General features: G+C 41.9%; 2 protein-coding genes across 2 annotated transcripts in view; one reads left to right on the top strand and one right to left on the bottom strand.

Annotated features, from left to right (window-relative positions):
* Positions 1–339: 339 nt before the first annotated feature.
* On the bottom strand, positions 340–4,592 carry LOC311142789 (ubiquitin-conjugating enzyme E2 D2). The gene is made up of 7 exons (XM_084178464.1): positions 4,259–4,592; positions 2,956–3,019; positions 2,603–2,634; positions 2,432–2,509; positions 2,112–2,217; positions 1,809–1,902; positions 340–1,719 (listed from the first exon to the last, which is right to left on the bottom strand). Exons 1-7 carry the CDS (start codon positions 4,280–4,282, stop codon positions 1,674–1,676), a joined length of 444 nt encoding a protein of 147 aa, XP_084034590.1. The 5' UTR covers positions 4,283–4,592; the 3' UTR covers positions 340–1,673.
* Positions 4,593–7,914: 3,322 nt separating this feature from the next.
* Positions 7,915–22,036, top strand: part of LOC311142156 (protein phosphatase 3 catalytic subunit alpha-like) — a gene marked incomplete at both ends in the record, with an annotated part of 43,530 nt that continues 29,408 nt past the window's right edge. Inside the window, one exon of the mRNA XM_084177747.1 lies at positions 7,915–7,969. Within this exon, the coding sequence (XP_084033873.1) occupies positions 7,915–7,969 (55 nt within the window). The remainder of the gene's footprint in view (positions 7,970–22,036) is intronic.

Below are 22,036 nucleotides of genomic sequence, written 5' to 3'. Positions count from 1 at the left end.
CTTCAAATAATGTAATAAATATTTGAATTGGTTGGCAGCAATAAGAACAACAGCTTTAATGTACAGTTTGCTGTAAAAAGGGACCTGGGTGAGCCAACATGATGGTACGAATCAGGTGGAATAATAGGAATTAAAAATGTTCCACAGTTGTATTAAAAGGTGCATTTAGTAGGTTTCATTGTTGCTATCAAAACATCAGCAAAAATCTCTGACATGAATAGGATACATGCAAGACTAAAACTGTATAAGATATTCTTATTGTTAACATTTCAAAGCCTTCAGATGAATTGTAAAAGCACATATTCGAGCATCAAAATGAAATAAAACAGTGAAACCCACAACTTTAATAATCATGTTTATTACACAGTTTAATTAACACAAGCTCCATGAGCTCTCGGGTAATTAAATATACAGAAGTTTGTCGGTCTGGAACTCAAGTCCTTGAGTCTAGGGTTCTGAGATCCAGCCAATGAGTCATTTGAGCTAAGTCAACAATGGCAGCTCAAATATACAAAGTGTGAATATAGAATAATGAGGTCACATTTTTTATTAATGAAAATAACTGAAAATACACCCCAATCAGATCGTTTCCTTCAACTTAGCCCACTTGAGGGTAGACAGTTCAACTATCATATTTGTCTAGTCTAATGCTACTGATGCTTAAAATATGTAGAGCTCGTTTTTCAGAGTTGCCTTCAAACATTCTTTATTACTAATGTCAAATCTTTGTCCTTTCAGGCTGGACTTGAAACCAAAGAGAAAGTAGATAAAATGGATCATCATGCTGGATTAATACCATTTCAACTACTTGTACCTTATCTGCCTAACTTGGATGAAAACTAACTTTGGCTGTTTCCAAATCAGACCTACACCAAAAATAAAGATTTGCCACCATTGAGAGAAAAATAATTTGATGAAGGCTCAAAGGGCGATCTAAAAGGGGACTATTTTCTTTCTTTAGCAAAAACAAGGTGTATTTCATTTGACTAAGTTGAGGGAAAACAGTAATTTGGATGTTATATTCAGATACTATCAATAGATATGTCTCATTATTCTATTGTCCCACTTCATACAGTGTGGATGGGTCCACGGGTACTTAACTACCATCTTAATGATAGTGATTAATATTGTGGTGGGGCTGTGAGGCAGGATCCTGGGCATCCGGTTGCCAAACAGAGAAAGTACCCTAGAGGCTTCCAGAACCATAGTGACAGATTGAAAGCTATTTCTTATCATAGCCAAAAACACTCTCCAAGCCCCATCTCTACCCACCCTTACCATCATCTCACGGGATAGCTGGAAGCACAGAGGTAGAAAAAAAAAGAAGACATAAAATCCCTCAATCTTGGGAAAGCAAACCTCGGGTTCATAAAAAATAAGGAATGCTTCTTGGAATCAAATAAGAGTGGTCCTACATGGGTGCTGGTGGACATACTGGCAGAAACAGACAATGGGGTATATAATATGCAGTCTGAAATATGTACAACACCGCAGTTGAACAGGTTTTGAAGGGGGTGAGGCAGGGGGAAGGAGGTGAAGTGCGTAGGGAGAGGGAGGGTGTGGCTCAAAGAAATCACTCCAATGGGAACCAACAAGACTTTTTTCCTCTTTTCGTTCAAAGCTCCCCAAGCCTTTGAATATAAAGGCAGATTCTCTGCTGTTATGCCTTGAGACTACATTGCATATTTCTGTGTCCATTCCCGGGCTATTCTGTTGTATCTGGAATGACAGGAGGATAAAAGTCACTTTCCTTGTAGCAGATAGGTTGTACAAACATTTGTTGAATGTTGAAAGTGTGTAAGACCTACTTTTCCCTGTCTGTCTTGTAGATGCGGGCGATCTCAGGCACTAGTGGGTCGTCTGGGTTTGGGTCACAGAGAAGTGAGCAGATGGACAGGAGGACTGTAGGACAACCAACAACAAGAGTCACCACAGTTCTTACAATCTATTCTGACAATCAATGTAAATCTCTGACCTCTTACTGAGCATAGTTTGGGACATACTTACCAGAATCTGTTGTGAAAACTCAAACCATACTGGTTTAAACCAACCAAAACAAATGATATTGACCCACATACAAACATAAACCAAGAGTACCATTTTGGACTTACCTTTGGAGATGGTGAGTGCTGGCGACCACTGCGACCTCAGGATGTCCAAGCAGATGCTGCCATTGCTGTTGATGTTTGGGTGGTAGATTCTTGTGGTGAATGCAACCTTTAGAGAGGACACATGTTTTTACTGTATCTTGCAAATGTATTACATTTACACCATCTCCTTTACCACACTGACGAGACATCTCATGTACTGAAAACAAAACAAACAGTCATGAATTATGGAATTTTATGATCAATGTAGGTCTAGCTCACAGCTACATTAAAAGTCTGCCCACAAGTTTAACGCAATTCTGAGTTCCAGGAGACGTCCTTACCTTTGGTGGTTTGAAGGGATAGTCAGTGGGGAAGTGAATGGTCAAGAAGAACACGCCGCCCTGATACGGACTGTCATTCTGTAGAAAGGAAAATAGATGGTTACCATATGACCCAGAGTAAAGGCGGTGAACCCCTAAACTTTAAAGAGCAGAACAGGAGGGTATACTTACAGGTCCCATTATTGTAGCCTGCCAGTGAAACACTAGGTATGAGAGGAGAAAACTGTTTTACTACACTATGAGCACCATTACAAGTAAATCGTTTTTCAATTCAATTTCCGTGCCAAGATGCAAATGACAACTGGTGTCATTGATGAATACCAGCATCAATCTTTATTGGCTCCCATCTATAGGCTACATTTCATTGTCAACGGTATTCTTGGAGTCAAATCCTGTTTTCTATTATTAAAAAGGATATGAACCATCAAGAATATTGATTGAAATAGGTGGCGTTAAAGATCTACTTTGGATGGTGAAAGTCATTTGTGGGTGGTGGTGTTGAGTGAGAGGTTGAGGTTACTTACTGTCATCTCCCACTGGGCCTGCGGAGCACTGTGCTGGAGGGTCACGAGCCAAATCATTTAACTCCTAGGGAAAAATAAGAGAGTTGTAATTTCTTCCCAAAAAGTATAATACTTCCATGAACAGTTCCTGTATTGTATCAGTAATTCAGACAAACTGCATACCATGTTTCCAATGCTGAATGTGGGCTGGTAAGTAGTAGGCTAGGCTCATATATATCTTCTGGCAACAAATCTATCAAGATGTAACTAATTTCAAGGACTACAAACAACATTGTGGTCAGATCTGTCTAGTCTGGGATAGTGGGATTCCTGTTTACTACTGAGCATCGTTTCCGCCACAAACATAACTGAAAATCAGTGTAATGTCCTTATTGAAACAGAAATAGTACTAGATTTAGAATAGCATTGACGGATAAATATTTTCCTTTCAAAGAAGTCTAACAATCTGTCAACATCAATCGTTTTCATGGATCATTGATCAGCCAGTGTCAGATGAAGGCAAAAGAGCATACAGTAACTTCATTTTGAACCTGAAGACAATGGTAAAACAGTTTTATAGCTAGTTACAGTAGCTAACTGGTTTGTTCCAAGTTAAGTTGCTGAAGTAGCTACTGGCATGAGACAGGTCAGGACCATGGTAGGTATGCCAAACATGATTTTATTTGCATAAAGTGAACGATACCGGCAGCTGATGTTCATTTGTTTACTACAAGGAAGTAGTAGGTAGTACTAGCTAGCAAGGAAATAACAGGTCTAGCTATGGACATTCCCGAAAAACGTTAGCTAGCTAGTTACACTTGGCAAGCTATGATTAAAGCTAGCTTACTATTTAGCCAAACTACCTATATATATTTAACTAGCTACCACCGCCAGTATGCTACCTAACTAGCTAGCTACATCATTAGCTAACGTTAGTAAGCTAAAGGTAGCTTGCTAATCAAACTAGCTAACGTCGTTCCCTAGCTAGCTAGTAGCCAATAACTCCTAGTTAACGTCGTTAGTTAGCTTGTTAGCCAGCTAGCATAGCGCACTGTTATCGATGTCATCTGCCGCTTAACTGTGCTAGCTAACTGGCTAGTAGTCAGCTAACTAACGCTAGTTTTCAAAAGCAAATTAATCTGATTAGAAGTTAGCCACTGAGCAGGCGGTCGATTAGGAAAGTGGTCTAAATTTGGGCTAACATGCTGTCTTGCTGTAGTAGCCTAGCTCGTAAATGTGCCTAAAAAGCGGAGGCCAAAAGCGGCTAACTATTAGTTAGCACGGAAGCTAGCTAGCTAGAGAAGCAATAACCGTACTTCCTTACCTTATGAATTCTTTTCAGGGCCATTGTTTTGTTCGTGCCGCTGTCAATGTATGGTCGGTTTCCTTCTGCGAAATAACTATTATTGCCCCTCCACACAGATTTTACCCCCTGAGTTAAAATGAGCTAGCTAAGTTTTTTAATTGTTGTCTTACAGTACAATGCGGCGACTGAGTAGCGGAGTAGTCTAGCGAAACTGAAATACAGTGCGCTTCACCCGGTTCCTCCTAGCAGCTGTGGGCAGTGGGCACCGCATCACTTCTCGGTAGGCTGTGATGCAATCGTCTGCTTGCGACACGCCACATCCGCTGGAAACCATGAGACAGGTTAGAGCTATGCAACTGACATAATTTCGGAGTATTTAGGCTACATAACTCCACTAGTTCCTCCCATTTATGTGGAATATGACTCCATCATTTGATTAATTTGTGCTATATTTTCTAATGATTAGCTATATGTCTAAATAGGATAGCCTACTTTTATCCTCCGCTGTCTTCAACCAGGATCTCAGCGATCACTGCCTTATTGCCTGCGTCCTTAACGGGTCCGCGGTCAAACGACCACCCCTCATCACTGTCAAACGCTCCCTAAAACACTTTAGCGAGCAGACCTTCCTAATTGACCTGGCCCAGGTATCCTGGGTGGATATCAATCTCATTCCGTCAGTAGAGGATGCCTGGTTGTTCTTTAAAAGTGCTTTCCTCTCAATCTTAAATAAGCATGCCCCATTCAAAAAATTCAGAACTAAAAACAGATATAGCACCTGGTTCTCCTCAGACTTGACTGCCCTTGACCAGCACAAAAACATCCTGTGGCGTACTGCATTAGCATCGAATAGCCCCCGCGATATGCAACTTTTCAGGGAAGTTAGGAACCAATATACACAAGCAGTTAGGAAAGCAAAGGCTAGCTTTTTAAAACAGAAATTTGCATCCTGTAGCCCACCCAACTACCTCATCCCCATATTGTTATTTATTTTGCTAATTTGCACCCCAGTATCTCTATTTGCACATCATCTCTTGCACATATATCATTCCAGTGTTAATACTACATTGTAATTATTTTGCACTATGGCCTATTTATTGCCTTACCTCCATAACTTACTACATTTGCACACACTGTATATATATTTTCTGTTGTATTTTGGACATTATGTTTTGTTTTACCCCATATGTAACTCTGTGTTGTTGTTTTTTATCGCACTGCTTTGCTTTATCTTGGCCAGGTCGCAGTTGTAAATGAGAACTTGTTCTCAACTGGCTTACCTGGTTAAATAAAGGTGAAATAAAATAAAAATAAAATAAATCCATACGTAGGCCTACCCATGTCATTGTCAACTTTATATTCAGATATAATAACTGTGGAACCATATGTGCAAGGCATGGACCTGCAACCTCATAGCTGTCTAAAAGAAATAGGCCTATAGAGATTGTTTCATTGGTTTCAGCGCTTTCTATTGTTCATGTAGTATGCATAAGGTTACATCATAGAACATTTTGCCAAGCACACACATTTCTATAACTATCACAAAGTCCTAGCCCATCATGCCTGAAAAATCACAGGTGAAGAGAAGACCCACCAATGAGCGACTTCTGTTGTAGACATAGGCCTACATGGGAATGAGCAGTAGTGGAAAAAATACCCAATAATCATACTTGAGTAAAAGTAAAGATACCTTAATAGAAAATGACTCAAGTAAAAGTGAAAGTCACCCAGTAAAATACTACTTCAGTAAAAGTCTAAAAGTATTTGGTTTTAAATATACCTAAGTATCGAAAGTAAAAATAAAAGGATAAGTCATTTCAAATTCCTTATATTAAGCAAATCAGACGACACAATTTTATTTTATTTTTATGTACTGATAGCGACGGGCAGACTCCAACACTCAGACATCATTTACAAACGAAGCATTTGTGTTTAGTGAGTCCACAAGATCAGACGCATTAGGGGGGATGACCAGGTTCGTTCTATTGATAAGTGCATGAATTTGACCATTTTCCTGTCCTGCTAAGCATTCAAAATGTAACGGGTACTTTTGGGTGTCAAGGAAAATGTATGGAGTAAAAAGTAAATTATTCTCTTTAGGAATGTAGTGAAGTAAAAGTAAAAGTTGTAAAAAAATATATAAATAGTTAAGTACAGATACACCCAAAAAAACTACTTAGGTAGTACTTTTAAGTACTTTCTACTTAAGTACTTTACAACACTGGGAATGAGTAAGGCATCCCAGCCAAGTTGTTTGAGCTAAGTCATCAAAATTCGTTTCATTAGATGGATTCTTATGAGTTACAAATTGTAGAAATGACTGGAACAAAAATAAAATGTAATGGCCAATATGGCCACATTATAGGCTGCACTGTATGTCTACCACCTGCCTATAATGTAAATTGTAAATGCTATTGTAAAGCGTGTCCTCAATATACAGGTAGGTCTATAGGCTAAATTAGGGTAGACCTTCAATGTTCATGATCGAATCATAGGCTACCTGTCTCTGGCCTGCTTAAAAGATAGTTGGGATAAATAAAAAATAGTCTTCCAGTGCTTGTGACACCACAGCCCAGTGTGTTGTTGAGGTGGCAAAACAAGTTGTCTGTCTTTTGTAACTTACATTTTAGAATCCGCAGTAAATCTAGCCTGCGGGAAGGTGCCCTACCTGCGCGCAAACATTCAGCTTATGCACAGCGCTGCGATGAGCGCGAAATGGTCGCTGGTTTCAGAACCACCGCCACTGAACAGCGCCGCGCTCTGGCAGCTCATATAATGAGAAGATTCATTCAATGCACCTGTTGTTGGGCTGTGGCTGCAGGAAAGCCTTCTTCTGTTAGACTTCCCCTTTCCGCTGATAGGCCTACTGATCCCAGATTATTTGGCATCCAGACACATTTGGTCTGAGACAGAACAGTTTGTGCAACCACATGCCATGGTTCTTTGAACATTTCCAGGAAATTTGCTGTGTTGATTGGTTAGGTATTCATTGTGTTCTTGTCACAAACACACACACACACACACACACACACACACATTTTTGGTTTGTCATCTCATCTATTGATGTCACTTGTTCTCCCATAGGTCTCTCTGAATATTTGAAAATGTTGGAGAAATAACATCTCACACAAAAATCAATGACACAATGTTTTACCCCAGGAACCTTCACTGATACAGCCATACTAAATACAGTACAGACCTATGCGTCTCAGGCCACTTCCCCACCCCTTCAGCAAGTGCATAGAATACAAAAACATGGCGCGTGCGTGTTTTTGGGAAACCCCGGCTTTGCCTCCACCTGATGGCAGCATCAGGCAGCCCCGTGAAACATTTGCGTAGGAGTTCCCCTCAACGCCATGTCGGGGTGGTGCAGCGCGCAGTGAGGATCTCCTGAGCAGAGCTCTCTCTCTCTCTCTCTGCCACCCCCTCCCAATTCGTTCCCTCCATCCTTCCCCACACGACAGCTTAGCACAGCGCAGCACCCTCCTCAGCAGCATCCACCCTAACTGGGTAGCAGTTGTCATCCCAAGCGCAGGCAGTGATACACTGAGGGACGCATCCAAGTGATGCCACTGCACCAACCAAATCTCGCAACCGCGAAAACACACCGAGAATAAACAGTCACTTCCGCAAGGAGGACTACAGACGAGTTTGCCTCGAGACCGCAACTGCCCATGAAGATGTCTAACGTTGACATGGTCTTAAACGCCACGGATCGGGTAGTAAAAAGTGAGTGCATTTTCTTACCGTTTTTTATTTATTTTATAGGCTATTAAGAGCTATATGCTCATCATTGTGTGCAGTTTAAGATCTCGTTTAGGGTTGGGTATTGCGTCATGTGGATGTCTGATGTGCTATATAAATAATTGTATTTTGCTCTGGACCTGTGATGTTGATAAACAGTGAAAGGCAGTGACTGTGTTTATAGCTATAGCCAACAGACTGTGGGGGGTGGGGATACTCTTCATAATCGTGTTCCGGCAATATGTTTTTCACTGTCCCAATGTGATTGAATTTAGTCATGGACATGTAGAAGAAGAGACTAATTGAGGAAGAGTTGCCGTGGAGGTCTTTGCGGTTGAGGCAGTGATGCAGCAGGATTTCGCTGGCACTGTGATAAGAGGGCGCTTGGTGAATACGTGGATCTACTCACTGGGCGGAGGGGGTGGGTTGCAATCTATATTGGAATTGTGTGTGGCAGTTTTCACTGTCAATGAGTAAACCATATAGGCTATCTTTTCTTGGATCTTGAGTTTGAAACTACGCACTCATTTCGATTAGGCCTATATTCACGTTTCTTTGGCACGTGTGCCAATAACGTCTATGTCGCTATGATGTAGGCTACATTTCATAGAAAATATCACATAATGTAGGCCTGTAGTCTTTTCTTTCACTAGCCCTATTGTCTGTACAATATCATTTTCTAACGTCAAAAGTACGGTCGTCTGCAATTAAGTAAGTATAGGGGCTATGCCACAAGTAAAAGAGTGTCGACTGAGCTTCAATAATAAGTCACTGTCTCATTCATGTTAAATGGCGTTTCATTATAAATGTGTCATCCCATGGGATTTATGACAGTTTTGGTCATTTTACGGTGTGCGTCAGGGCTCCTCCTTCGGGTTGCCGTTTTCCAATATCGGAATAGTTTATTTCTGACGCATTTTATTTACTATTCGAGTCTCAATTGCACACCCAACCCTATTGCACTTGTCTGCAATCCTATTGCACTTGTCTGCAATCGCAGACGAGGTTGAATCTAATGTAAACCTGAGTTTGGGGCTGTAGCTATCCAGGCCCGGACAGCAGCATTGTGATATATTGAAGATGCATTGTTTAAAATAAAATACTGTAGCATCAGATTGAAAATAGGGCTATAGGCTATACATCTACTCTTTGGTTTATCATAATGTGAGGGTGGGAACCATATTTGTGGTCTGTGTTTCATAGGGGACTCTAATTAGTGCAGAACATGTGAAAAGTATAAAATCAAGACAATCACTGCCTGGTAGACCCACCAAGTCCCTGACAGCTGTCACATACAGGGCGTGTGCCCATGCTCAGAAGTTGCATGCATCAACCAATGGTTGAGTGTCAAAATTCGAGTTTGGGAAGGGAAGGGGGCGCATAACTTGCAAAGAGAGAGGGTGGAGCTCCTCGTTCTAGCATTTCTTGATCTCTTCTCTTAATATGTATGGACCCAGAACTTAATCGAGCAGCTGACCAATTACATAAGACTTTAGTCCTGGGTTAACCGAGATTACATATACACCATAGGAGGCTGGTGGGAGGAGCTATAGGAGGACAGGTTCATTGTAATGGCTGTAATGGAATAAATATAACATTATCAAACATATTGAAACCACATTTGACTCCGTTTCATATATTCCATTCCAGCCATTACAATGAGCCTGTCCTCCTATAGCTCCTCCCACCAGCCTCCTCTGATATAAACTGATAGGCCTATACAACATGGGAATAATTGCCAGCCTTGGATCTTGCCTCAGTTCGCTCCCCTCATGCAGGAATGGTAGGTGTAGTGTTTGGATTTGTTTCAGAATGAGCGGGTTCTTCAAACCGTCCCAGTCACCCACAGAACTACAATGAGCAGGGCAAAATGATCTGATGATGATGGTATGATGGGACCATCCCCACCCACACATCCAATAGGTCAAAGCTACAAAAACACAACAGATGTAGCCTATAATCATTTTTCACAGACAGGCTCAGGTCTATACAGTTTTTAGATCGCTCCCACACATTAATATTGCCTACAGGTACCTGGAAATAAATGACTGGTATAGGATAAATCTACTTCTGGGGTGAATATGCATAGGCTGTCTTGTAATGGATTCCTGCATACTATCTCACTTATTGTTAGTACAGTAAGTAACCATTGAAGACATCATCATAATTTATTGGTCTTATGTTTAATCTTTTTAGGGCTTTTGCCAATAGGGGAGTTTAATAAGCGCTTTAGAAGCAGAGCATATTTAAGTCATAATGAGTTAGCAAAATAATGTGCAGGAGGATAGTAAGTTAGCAAGCATTGCAAGGATGGATCCCTTAGTACTCCATTCTGAGGGTATAGCTACATATTTTTGGAAAGAGACTGTTTTGAACAGCTGACAGTACAGAGACAGCAGACAGCTGTGTGTTTTCTGTGCAGCATCTCAACGAGTGAGTATTTGTGCAGAGAGAAGAAGGAGGGGTTGACAGTAGAATGGGTTCACTCAAAGTTGACGGTAGTTGTTGGTAACACGGAGCACCATTCTCTCGAAGGAAGATCCCATCTTCCGTGGGTCCGTTGCATCGGAAGGGAGGAGGGATATGATGGATGAACTACTGCAACTGTGTGTTGAATGTGAAGGGATTTCAGGATGGCCACAGCCAGATCAATGCCTGTGCCATCCCTGGTGGGACTGGTAAATGCAGCAATCTCATAGCACTAGAAATTGATTAACCGATCAATTAATTGGAGCAATATCTTCATGCTGCTCACAAAAACATATATTTTGAGGTGGCTGAAGATTGATGCGTTGTGGTACTACTTGGTGCTTGCTTAGAGATCCGGATACCCTACACAGCTACAGCTGTGGCAAATATGTAAAGGGTCCACACTCAAAAAGATGTCGCTTAAAGCTTCCTTCATTTTTTTACTCTTCACTACATCAGGGATAGCGTACACAGCCGTTTCGGCTTTGCAGCCTTCTTCCACCTACACACTGAAGAAGGCTGCAAAGCCAAAACGGCTGTGTGCACTATCCCTGATGCAGTGAAAAAATTTTTTTGTTGAAAATGAAGTAAGCTTTTGTTTGTCTGAATTTGCAGGTTTACGCACCAGTCAAGCTTCTGGGAGAGCGCAATGGACCCCTTTCGATTACATATGTAAAGGGTGCCATCACAAGTGTGTCCATTTTTACATATTCCCTGGCAGCTGGAGGGCAGGGTGCTGTTTTCACACTAGAATAGAGTACAGTAGAATTTACTGTATTGTACTGTACTGTACTTTACTGTATACTGAATTATACTGTACTGTACTGAACTCTACTATACTTTACTGTACTGAACTATACTCTACTGTGCTGTACTGTACTCTACTGTATACTGTGCTGTACTGTGATGTCCAAACTTGTGAAACATAGACCTCTATGATTGGTAAAGATTTGATCCGCTCTGGACCAACCAAATGTTGTCTTTTTTGGGGGTGGAGTTCATTAGAATAATAGCCAGTGTGTAGAATAATACCCATTCTTTCTGCTGATATCTTTGAATCTTAATTCGGAGTAGATATTTAACAGAGTATTTGAAAAACATGGTCACATAAAAAACGGAGGGAAATTTGACCGTCATTCTGTTACCAAACCTTACATCTGCACTGTTCTTCGAGTAAATGTGTTTTTGTAAAATGTGCTGTGGAAATTGTTAAAGGCAGTCCTTGTGCATGGAGTTGTGTGGTTTGTTTAACTTTGCAATTCATACTTTTTGTTTGGCAGAGTGTTACATTGAAAAATCAGAGTCTAAGCGTCATTCTGTTAACGTGGAATTGCCTACTCAGGGCTTATTTTTACAACGTCACACTTACTCTTATGTTCTCTTACAGTTATATATCAGGTGGTAAGATGTTAACCTCTTCACAGATGTTGTCACATGATTTCCCTCTGGTACTCACTGATGGATTCTATCATATGTCCACTTGCTACATCCTTCCACATAACGGGACAGCGTCACGATGACATGTGCTACATTCACTGTGGTATGAGTACTGTTTTATTGGTTCAAGCAGAGCCCTCTATTTACAAGTAGGGTCTCAGAAGTGTGAATTGACCTCACTCTTCAGCACTGTGATACATGATTGGCCCACACAGGAAATGTAACAGAGAGGGAAGAGGATTCATTGAAAAAGCTGTCCTAGGTGCTGTTCTTCTCTGTCACACAGCTGGACTACTGTACCTTCTCTGTGTTGGAGGGTGGGTGGCCACCAGGGATCATGGTGATTTGAATGATGATGTTAGTGATGCCTATGAGTAGGGTTGTTGTGACCAGGACAGGAACTGGCTATTGGAGGACAGGAGACTGTGTCTGCCACTTGGCCTGGTCCCATGTCAGGGCATCTCTGGAGAACGCGAACAAGCTAGGCTCCGAGCGGTCTACTTTCTCTTAGTGATTCTAGGACATTATCTGTGTTAGTTCGGGTGGGGCTCGGTGAATCACTGTGGATCCTGCGGATCTAATGCCTTTTGTCTGAGAGAGGGGTCCCGCACAATACCAGATTTATTTTCAGAACAAAACAGAGACAATCATGGGCTGACCAATCAGTAAAGGCACTTCTGGATTTAGACAGCCAGTCAGTCAGCACACAGGGGGAATCTCTCTTCTGAAATATGATTATGACATATGCAGTAGCTCAGTTTTTCTCTCCCAAAGCTCAGGCTGGATAGAGATCTTTCTAAAAATGGTGACCCTCCTTTGGACATCCATATTTACAGTAAACATTCAGCCATTTCTGATCAATTTCTCTACACCCACAATTTGATTTCGGACATTCACTGTGAAATGCACAGCCAGTTGTTGTGTGTTTGTGTTCCCACTGTTTGTGAAAGTAGTGGGATAGTGTGTTATGGGTCAGATCGGGTTCACGTGTAAGGGTCTGTGGGAGAAGAGGTCTTTCAGCATTCTGCTATGCCTATGCTTGAGAAATGAGTTTCACTTTTAGATGTAGTATAATTGTCACGATCGTCCTGAGAAGAAGCGGGCCAAGGCGCAGCGTGATATGCGTACATAATATTTATTGAATGTACAACACAACGAACAAAACAACAAACGATACGAAACGTGAAGTCCTACGGTTACACAAACCAAACGGAACAAGATACCACACCAAAACAATGCCAAACGGCTACCTAAGTATGGCTCCCAATCAGAGACAACGAGCTACAGCCGTCTCTGATTGGGAACCACCCTGGCCAACATAGAAATACCAAACTAGAACACAAAACAATGAAAACTCACACCCTGGCTCAACATACATGAGTCCCCAGAGCCAGGGCGTGACAATAATGTTGGTATGATTCTGCTAGGTGTCTGTATCCATGGAAATGTGTCACTCTTTGTTGAAATATTTTCTGTGGAAGGTTGGTGGGTTTATTGACGGGTCCTGTTCTCATAAGCATTTGTGTGTTTATTACAATGATGGATGCTATATAAGAGGGTGTGTGTGGATATGTTTGGGATGTGTGTAGGTCTGTTTTTATCATGCGTTTGTTTTTGAGAATAATATCAGTGACACAGTGGCTCATTGGCCAGACAGCGTAGAGCCCACCCCCTGAGATGTGTGGGCGTGGACCTGGTGGATCTTGATGGTGTGATAGCCTTCAGAGGGAGAGAGGGGCTGAGCTGGGCGCAGGGTATCTGCCTGCACGATATGTACTCACAAGCTTTATTTAGCAGTGTGGGTGAATTATTTAAGCATTGGTTTGCAGCAGTGTTTTACTGCACACAGGCCTCTGACATAATGAAACTTCCCTGAGGTCTAGCGAAGAGAGAGAGGGGGCAGAGGAGGGAGATGGAGAGAGGGAGAGGCAGAGGAACTGAAGGGAGGGATGGAGACGGAAGGGAATGAAAGAGAAACGATTGAAAGAGCATGGATATAGGAAAGGAGGGAGAAAGAAGGAGGAGGAAATGGAGAGACACAGAGAAAAGGAAAAGAAGGGATGTATTGGAGAGGAGAACGCTAAAGGATAGAGTGAGGGAGAGGGGGAAAGGTGGAGAAGAGAGAGAGACACACTCGCACATGATTGCACACACGCATGACAGGTCTTACAACATTCTAACATTTTAAAAAGTGTATTTTATTTTATCCATCAGATATTGATTGAATTATAGCATATTCCACTAACCTGTGCCCCCTGTATATAGCCTCCCTACTGTTATTTTATTTTACTGCTGCTCTTTAATATTTTGTACTTCTCTATTTTTAACTTAACACTTATTTTTCTTAAAACTGCATTGTTGGTTAAGGCCTAGTAAGTAAACATTTCACTGTAAGGTCTACTACACCTGTTGTATTCGGCGCATGTGGCAAATAATTTTATTTTATTTAAAACATTTTACCGGCGCGTACAAATAATGAATGGAGTTCAGGAATTTTGGTGGGAATTTAGGTATTAAATTTACTGTCAAATTTCATTTTTGTTCTTAGAATTCACTCATATACAGTGCATTCGGAAAGTATTCAGACCCCTTAACTTTTTCCAACATTGTTTTACGTTACAGCCTTATTCTACTTTTTTTTATTTATGTCCTCATCAATCTACACACAATACCCCATAATGACAAAGCGAAAACAGGTTTTTAGAAACGTTTGCTAATTTATAAAAAATAAAAAACGGAAATACCTTATTTACATAAGTATTCAGACCCTTAGCTATGAGACTTGAAATTGAGCTCCGGTGCATCCTGTTTCCATTAATCATCCTTGAGATGTTTTTACAACTGGATTGGAGTCCACCTGTGGTAAATGCAATTGATTGGACATGATTTGGAAAGTCACACACCTGTCTATATAAGGTCCCAGAGTTGACAGTGCATGTCAGAGCAAAAACCAAGCCATGAGGTCGAAGAATTGTCCGTAGAACTCAGAGACAGGATTGTGTCGAGGCACAGATCTGGGGAAGGGTACCAAAACATTTCTGCAGCATTGAAGGTCCCCAAGAACACAGTGGCCTCCATCATTCTTAAATGGAAGAAGTTTGGAACCACCAAGACTCTTCGTAGAGCTGGCCGCCCGGCCAAACCGAGCAATCGGGGGAGAAGGGCCTTGGTCAGGGAGGTGACCAAGAACCCGATGGTCACTCTGACAGAGCTCCAGAGTTCCTCTGTGGAGATGGGAGAACCTTCCAGAAGGACAACCATCTCTGCAGCACTCCACCAATCAAGCCTTTATGGTAGAGTGGCCAGACGGAAGCCATTCCTCAGTAAAAGGCACATGACAGCCCGCTTGGAGTTTGCCAAAAGGCACCTAAAGGATTCAGGCCATGAGAAACAAGATTCTCTAGTCTGATGAAACCAAGATTGAACTCTTTGGCCTGAATGCCAAGCGTCACGTCTGGAGGACACCTGGCACCATCCCTACGGTGAAGCATGGTGGTGGCAGCATCATGCTGTGGGGATGTTTTTCAGTGGCAGGGACTGGGAGACGAGTCAGGATAGAGGGAAAGATGAACGGAGGAAAGTACAGAGAGAACCTTGATGAAAACCTGCTCCAGAGTGCTCAGGACCTCAGACAGGGCCGAAGGTTCACCTTCCAACAGAACAACGACCCTAAGCACACAGCCAAGACAACACAGGAGTGGCTTCGGGACAAGTCTCTGAATGTCCTTGAGTGGCCCAGCCAGAGGCCGGACTTGAACACGATCTAACATCTCTGGAAAGACCTGAAAATAGCTGTGCTGCAACACTCCCCATCCAACCTGACAGAGCTTGAGAGGATCTGCAGAGAAGAATTAGAGAAACGCCCCAAATACAGGTGTGCCAAGTTTGTAGCGTCATACCCAAGGAGACTCGAGGCTGTAATCGCTGTTGAAGGTGCTTCAACAAAGTACTGCGTAAAGGGTCTGTATACTTATGTAAATGTGATATTACATTTTTTGTTTTTGTATTATTTTGCAAAAAAAATTATAATAACCTGTTTTAGCTTTGTCATTATTGGGTATTGTGTGTAGATTGATGAGGGAAAAAACAATTTAATCAATTTTAGAATACGGCTGTAACGTAACAAAATGTGGAAAAAGTCAAGGGGTCTGAATACTTTCCGAATGCACTGTATACATTGTGTAATGGTATCATGTATTTTGTAAATATTTTCTGTTAAAATAAAGAAAATAATATGTTCCTCATTTGTATAAATGGTCCTCTGTAGCTCAGCTGGTAGAGCACGGCGCTTGTAACGCCAAGGTAGTGGGTTCAATCCCCGGGACCACCCATACACAAAAATGTATGCACGCATGACTGTAAGTCGCTTTGGATAAAAGCGTCTGCTAAATGGCATATTATTATTATTATTATTATTATTATAAATACACTGGGTGTATTTGCATATACTGTATGAATACATTAACGTAAAGGGGTAGAACATGGCTGCAACCACCAAAAACTTGCTCTGTCTAGGCCAGTGGTCACCAACCGGTTGATCGCATTCCTAGTCGATCACCAAACATGTATGTAAAAAAAAAACTTTCCTATTTTTTTAATTAGTCTCGCGCCGTTGATGGTAGGTGCACCCGATTCAGCTGCCTTGCACGCTGGGTAGGCGACGTGCTCCCATTTTGAACCATTTAATATGTCTGAAGGTACAAACTCTGCCTTCTCGGGGGGAGCAAATCAAATGCACTATAGGCCTACCAATGGCCAATTGGATGGCTCAGATTACCGTGTCTTCAGTAACGTAGCAGGCGTAAAAGAAAGCTACAGCAAAATTGAGACTGTGAGATTTCAAAACTTTTAAAACCATGACTAAGAAGAGACTGTTAACGAATACAGCAAAGAGCTGCTGTATGAGTTCATGTTTAAGTTCTTACTCAGCACTGTCAATACTTTCTATTCAACACTTTTATAAACCATAAAATGTGCGTTCTACCTACTTCCACTCGTGCTACAACCAGCAGTGCAGTTGCACTGAATGAGTAGCAAAGTGTATGCATTGGCTTGCGTTGTTATTATTAGCGGGTTGGGTCTTTTTTTAAATAAAGGAATATTTCACTTTCTCTGGTCATAGGAGTAACAACATTAATTTGTGCATGAGGCAGACATAATGAGGTGCGACTCGAGCTTCGCCATTAGCTGGAAGACGGTGTCCCTTTTTGGTCAGTGCCAGTGGAGGAAAGGGAGAGCAGAGGGACGAGAGGCTCAGTCTGCTACCCTCGAGAAGAATGCAATTGAGGCCTGCAATTCGGTGCGTTCCTGCGTGTGGGCGTTCCTGCGTGTGGGCGTTCCTGCGTGTGGGCGTTCCTGCGTGTGGGCGTTCCTGCATGTGGCCGTTCCTGCATGTGGCCGTTCCTGCATGTGGGTATTCCTGCATCTCCGGTAACCCCTCTTTATACTTCTATTGGTAACTTTTTAAGCTAGGACAGGCAGGAGGCAGTGGCGCTCCAGTACAGTAGGTGGCGTTAATGCACAATAATGTTGGATGCCAGCCGCCGATAAACCCACAGAAGCAGAAGAAGGAGCGGAGGCGACAACGGCAGCTAGCTAGCCGTACACCGGTACTGTTTCTTTAGCTAGCTGTCAGGCACTGTTTTCCTGCAGTTCTGTTAATGACGGTGAGGGCGGGTGTTCGGCAGGCGGGCGCGAAGGACACTGTCTACTGGACACTGCAAAATAACTCAGATAATACTTTTATTTCCCTTTTGACCCACATTCAAAAGTGTCACAAGCATGAAGATGTCGTGCTCGATGGAGGGGGAGTATTCATGCAGGAACCAATGAGGTGCTCAAGGGGGTGCGTTCATGCAGGAACCAATGGGATGCTCGTGGGGGGGTGGCTGCAGTTGCACACTATTGCTGCCCTCTCCCTCTGCTGAGACTGACCATCAGATGCAGGCTCCATCAGCCCAGTAAGATTTTTAAAAAGAGCTAATTATTACAATTTCTTCTCACTCAGCTGTGCCTCACAAGTAATACAACAACTGGTGTGATCATGTAGCCTACCTCAAATATTGAAATGTATACAATACCAGTCAAAAGTTTGGACACACCTACTCATTCAAGGGTTTTTCTTTCTACATTGTAGAATAATAGTGAAGACATCAAAACTATGAAATAACACATATGGAATCATGTAGTAACCAAAAAAGTGTTAAACAAATCAAACTATATTTTAGATTTTAGATTCTTCAAAGTAGCCACTCTTTGCCTTGATGACAGCTTTGCACACTCTTGGCATTCTCTCAACCAGCTTCATGAGGTAGTCACCTGGAATCCATTTCAATTAACAGGTGTGCCTTGTTAAAAGTTAATTTGTGGAATTTCTTTCCTTCTTAATGCGTTTGAGCCAATCAGTTGTGTTGTGACAAGGTAGGGGTGGTATACAGAAGATAGCCCTATTTGGTAAAAGACCAAGTCTATATTATGGCAAGAACAGCTCAAATAAGCAAAGAGAAACGACAGTCCATCATTACTTTAAGACATGAAAGTCAGTCAATCCGGAAAATGTCAAGAACTTTGAAAGTTTCTTCGAGTGCAGTCGCAAAAACCATCAAGCGCTATGATGAAACTGGCTCTCATGAGGACCGCCACAGGAAAGGAAGACCCAGAGTTACCTCTGCTGCAGAGGATAAGTTAATTAGAGTTAACTGCACCTCAGATTGCAGCCCAAATAAATAAAGGACACCAATAAGAAGAAGTGACCTGCTTGGGCCAAGAAACACTAGCAATGGACATTAGACCAGTGGAAATCTGTCCTTTGGTCTGATGAGTCCAAATTTTAGATTTTTGGTTCCAACTTTTAACAAGGCACACCTGTTAATTGAAATGGATTCCAGGTGACTACCTCATGAAGCTGGTTGAGAGAATGCCAAGAGTGTACAAAGCTGTCATCAAGGCAAAGGGTGGCTACTTTGAAGAATCTAAAATATAAAATATATTTTGATTTGTTTAACACTTTTTTGGTTACAACATGATTTCATATGTGTTATTTCATAGCTTTGATGTCTTCACTATTATTCTACAATGTAGAAAATAGTAAAAATAAAGAAAAACCCTTGAATGAGTAGGTGTGTCCAAACCTTTGACTGGTACTGTATATTTGTTAATGGTCTGAGATGAACAACAATGCATTAGCAGGGCAATTCAAGCAAAGCCAATATGCGGTGATAATGTTTTGGGCCTATAGCCTACTGCACAAACCTCATTACTACAGTACTGTTTTAAGTCGATTAATGTTGCATATGCTTAAATGTTTTAAGTCATGTTAAAAATAAATCTGAACAGTAGATATCGGCTTGCATTTTGAAAGTGATCTTGACTTGACTCAGAAAAGGTTGTTGTCCACTGGTCTAGGCCTACCTGTGTCATGTAAAAGTCTTCCCAGGGTGAAATAGTTCCCAGTCATTATGATTGTTCTGACTGTGTTCTGATTGTGACGCCATGCTGTAAAATTTCTCCCAGCGTGAAAGTGTTCCCAGTTGAATAATTGCACGCGCATCTCTTTATGTGGATGGCTGAGCTCATGCGAATGTTTCCCTCACGCCCTCCCTCCACCTCGAAAAACTGTGCGCACGCGCATTTGCTTCACACATCTGCCAATCAATGGTGGCCAGGACTATTGACTCTGACCAATCAGATGCTTGTTGAGGCGTGAGGTCAGCATATAAATTCCCGGACTCGCACGTCGAAGTGCTGAGGGTTGATGTGAGGAGAGTTTTTTTGTGATTGCAAAGACTTGGGCGCTACGTCTTCGATTGACAGTATATATCGATTGACAGCATATATATATACTGTATTTGTATGTATGTTTGTTAGTTAGTTAGTTAGCTATACAAACAAGTTAAAACTGCACACCTCTTAGAACAAGCCATCTCGACCAGTTTACAGCTAATTATGCTAGTTAGCTAGATAAATCAAGGGCGAGGAGGTGTGAGAGAAACATCTGCAAGAGCTCAGCCATCCACACCTATCTATACATGCAATTATTGACTGGGAACGCTGTGAGAATGTTTACAACATGACGTCACAATCACAACACAATCAGAACGATTGGGAACTATTTCACGCTGGGAAGATTTTCGCATGACAACCGGCACACACCTGTGCTTTCTAGACTGCCTCATTAATTACTGTTGTTGTCACGTTCTGTTGCATAATTCAACAAGTGTGTCAATAGCAGGATACCCTCGGATTAAAAATCAACAAGCTTGGCTCCATATTACACCTATCTATACATACTTTACATTGTTTGTAAAATCTGAGATAATATCACTATATCTGTGTGTTCATTTTGGGAAGTTGCTTTCATTTCAACGCATCTAATTTGGAAACATTTGAACTGTATTACATTTATGTTATTTTTTTTACAAAAAATGAACACCCAAAATAAAGTTATCTTTCTTCTCTTTCTTGTGATGTAAGTGTCGAGATGATGCGTTAAATACCCGACAAAGTTTTAGCATTCTTATAGATGTAACGGAAAGACAATGTATTTAATTGGGCCCATTTCAGCCATTACCGGGGTGTGTTTGACAGGTCATTATAAACATTTACGCGGCCGTAACGTTAACGGGGGAAAATGACAGGCACAAGCAAGAGTATGAAAGAGTCGCAGGAGTAAAATGAAAGCAATCAATCCAGCGAGATTTAAGTGACAAGTGGATTTTGCACCCCTCAAACACAGGAAATAGATAGCTGAAATGTGCGTTGCTACTTAAAGTATACAGTTGGAGGGGGAGACATGGATTATGGCCAGTGGACATAGCCTACACTACATGGTTTAGTAGGGGACAGAACACTAAAGGAACACATAGAACATAGCACCTAGAAGATAGGTCATAGAACCATCTCCTAGAACCATCATGGGGTGGTGACAAAAAGAGACATGAACCGATGACTGAGTTCTGTCATTTTGTAAATGTCCAAATGTATGCTCTATGCATAATTGAAGAGCCATGTGCTGCTCTAATTCAACTGAGTTTACCTGTTGTGGTTGTGGGACATCATGTAGACTGGTCAAACACACACTGCCCAGTGCCTGCCCTGGCTGCTCTGTTCAGATCCCCGCTAACATGGCTTCCTCCTTGGCTCCTTCTCTTCCCAGTCTTTCGCATATTGGGTTTTCATGCATGGGCTGATCTGAGGGCCGCAAGCTGCCATACGGCCAGGCAGACTCCGTGCAAGCAGGCAGAATGCACTTTAGGGCTCTGCACATTTGGGGTTTTGCACAGGAAAGAAACAGGGTCAACGTAGGTCCAATCAGTGAACACACTCATTTAGACATTTCAAACATTTGCATCTCAGGCTGTTGAGTGCTATGATAACAAACCCTTCAGTCATCCCAACAGCTACACAATCCCAATTAAATGGAGTACGGTGATAATCACAACAATAATAACAGACCGAACAAAATAGATGGAACATCAAAATTGGTATTGTCTGGACTCTTTAAGGTCAGAGTTATTCACAGTGCACACAAGAGATGGAACCACAACAAAACCTCTTGTCACCCAAATGATTATGCAACATTGTTTGCCATGTTATTTATAATATTTCCATGTGTCTCTAGTCTTGTCTATTTAGTAAAATAAACGCTTGCTGGCAACACTGCATATGGCTTAGGCGGGAATCTGTACCTAAGTAGAGTATGATTTAGCAACTTGTAATAGTAAGCATATTGCACGTTTCCACAATGTCCCACATGTTCCCACAATTGTTTGCAGAGTGCATTGAGGTTTAAAATTCTACTCTTAGTTATGTACAAGGTCCATTACAACGTTAAGATGACATAAACCACAAGAGCTCTAGTCCTGGAGCAACATCCCTCCCTGCCACATATTCCTGTGTGGTAATGAAGACGGTCACAGGCCCAGACAGAAGGGGGACAGCAGGTTTGGTAGAAGCAGGGCTGAGACAAGTGACAGGTGCAGCTAGCTAACACAAGCCTGGGCCAGAGACGTGACAGACAGACAGACAGTAGCTAAACATCTAGAGGAGGGGTAGTGTGCTGGACGTGTGGACAGATTGACAGGATGCCAGGGCTGGATGGAGAGTATTAATGTATATCACTGTCACTGCTGCTGTTGTAGTAGTTAG

Source organism: Coregonus lavaretus (assembly GCF_964263955.1).
Source record: "Coregonus lavaretus genome assembly, chromosome: 15".
In the NCBI taxonomy this organism is placed as follows: Eukaryota; Metazoa; Chordata; class Actinopteri; order Salmoniformes; family Salmonidae; genus Coregonus; species Coregonus lavaretus.
The sequence above is the reverse complement of the archived record's forward strand: the minus strand, read 5'-3'. Positions and strand labels throughout refer to the sequence as shown.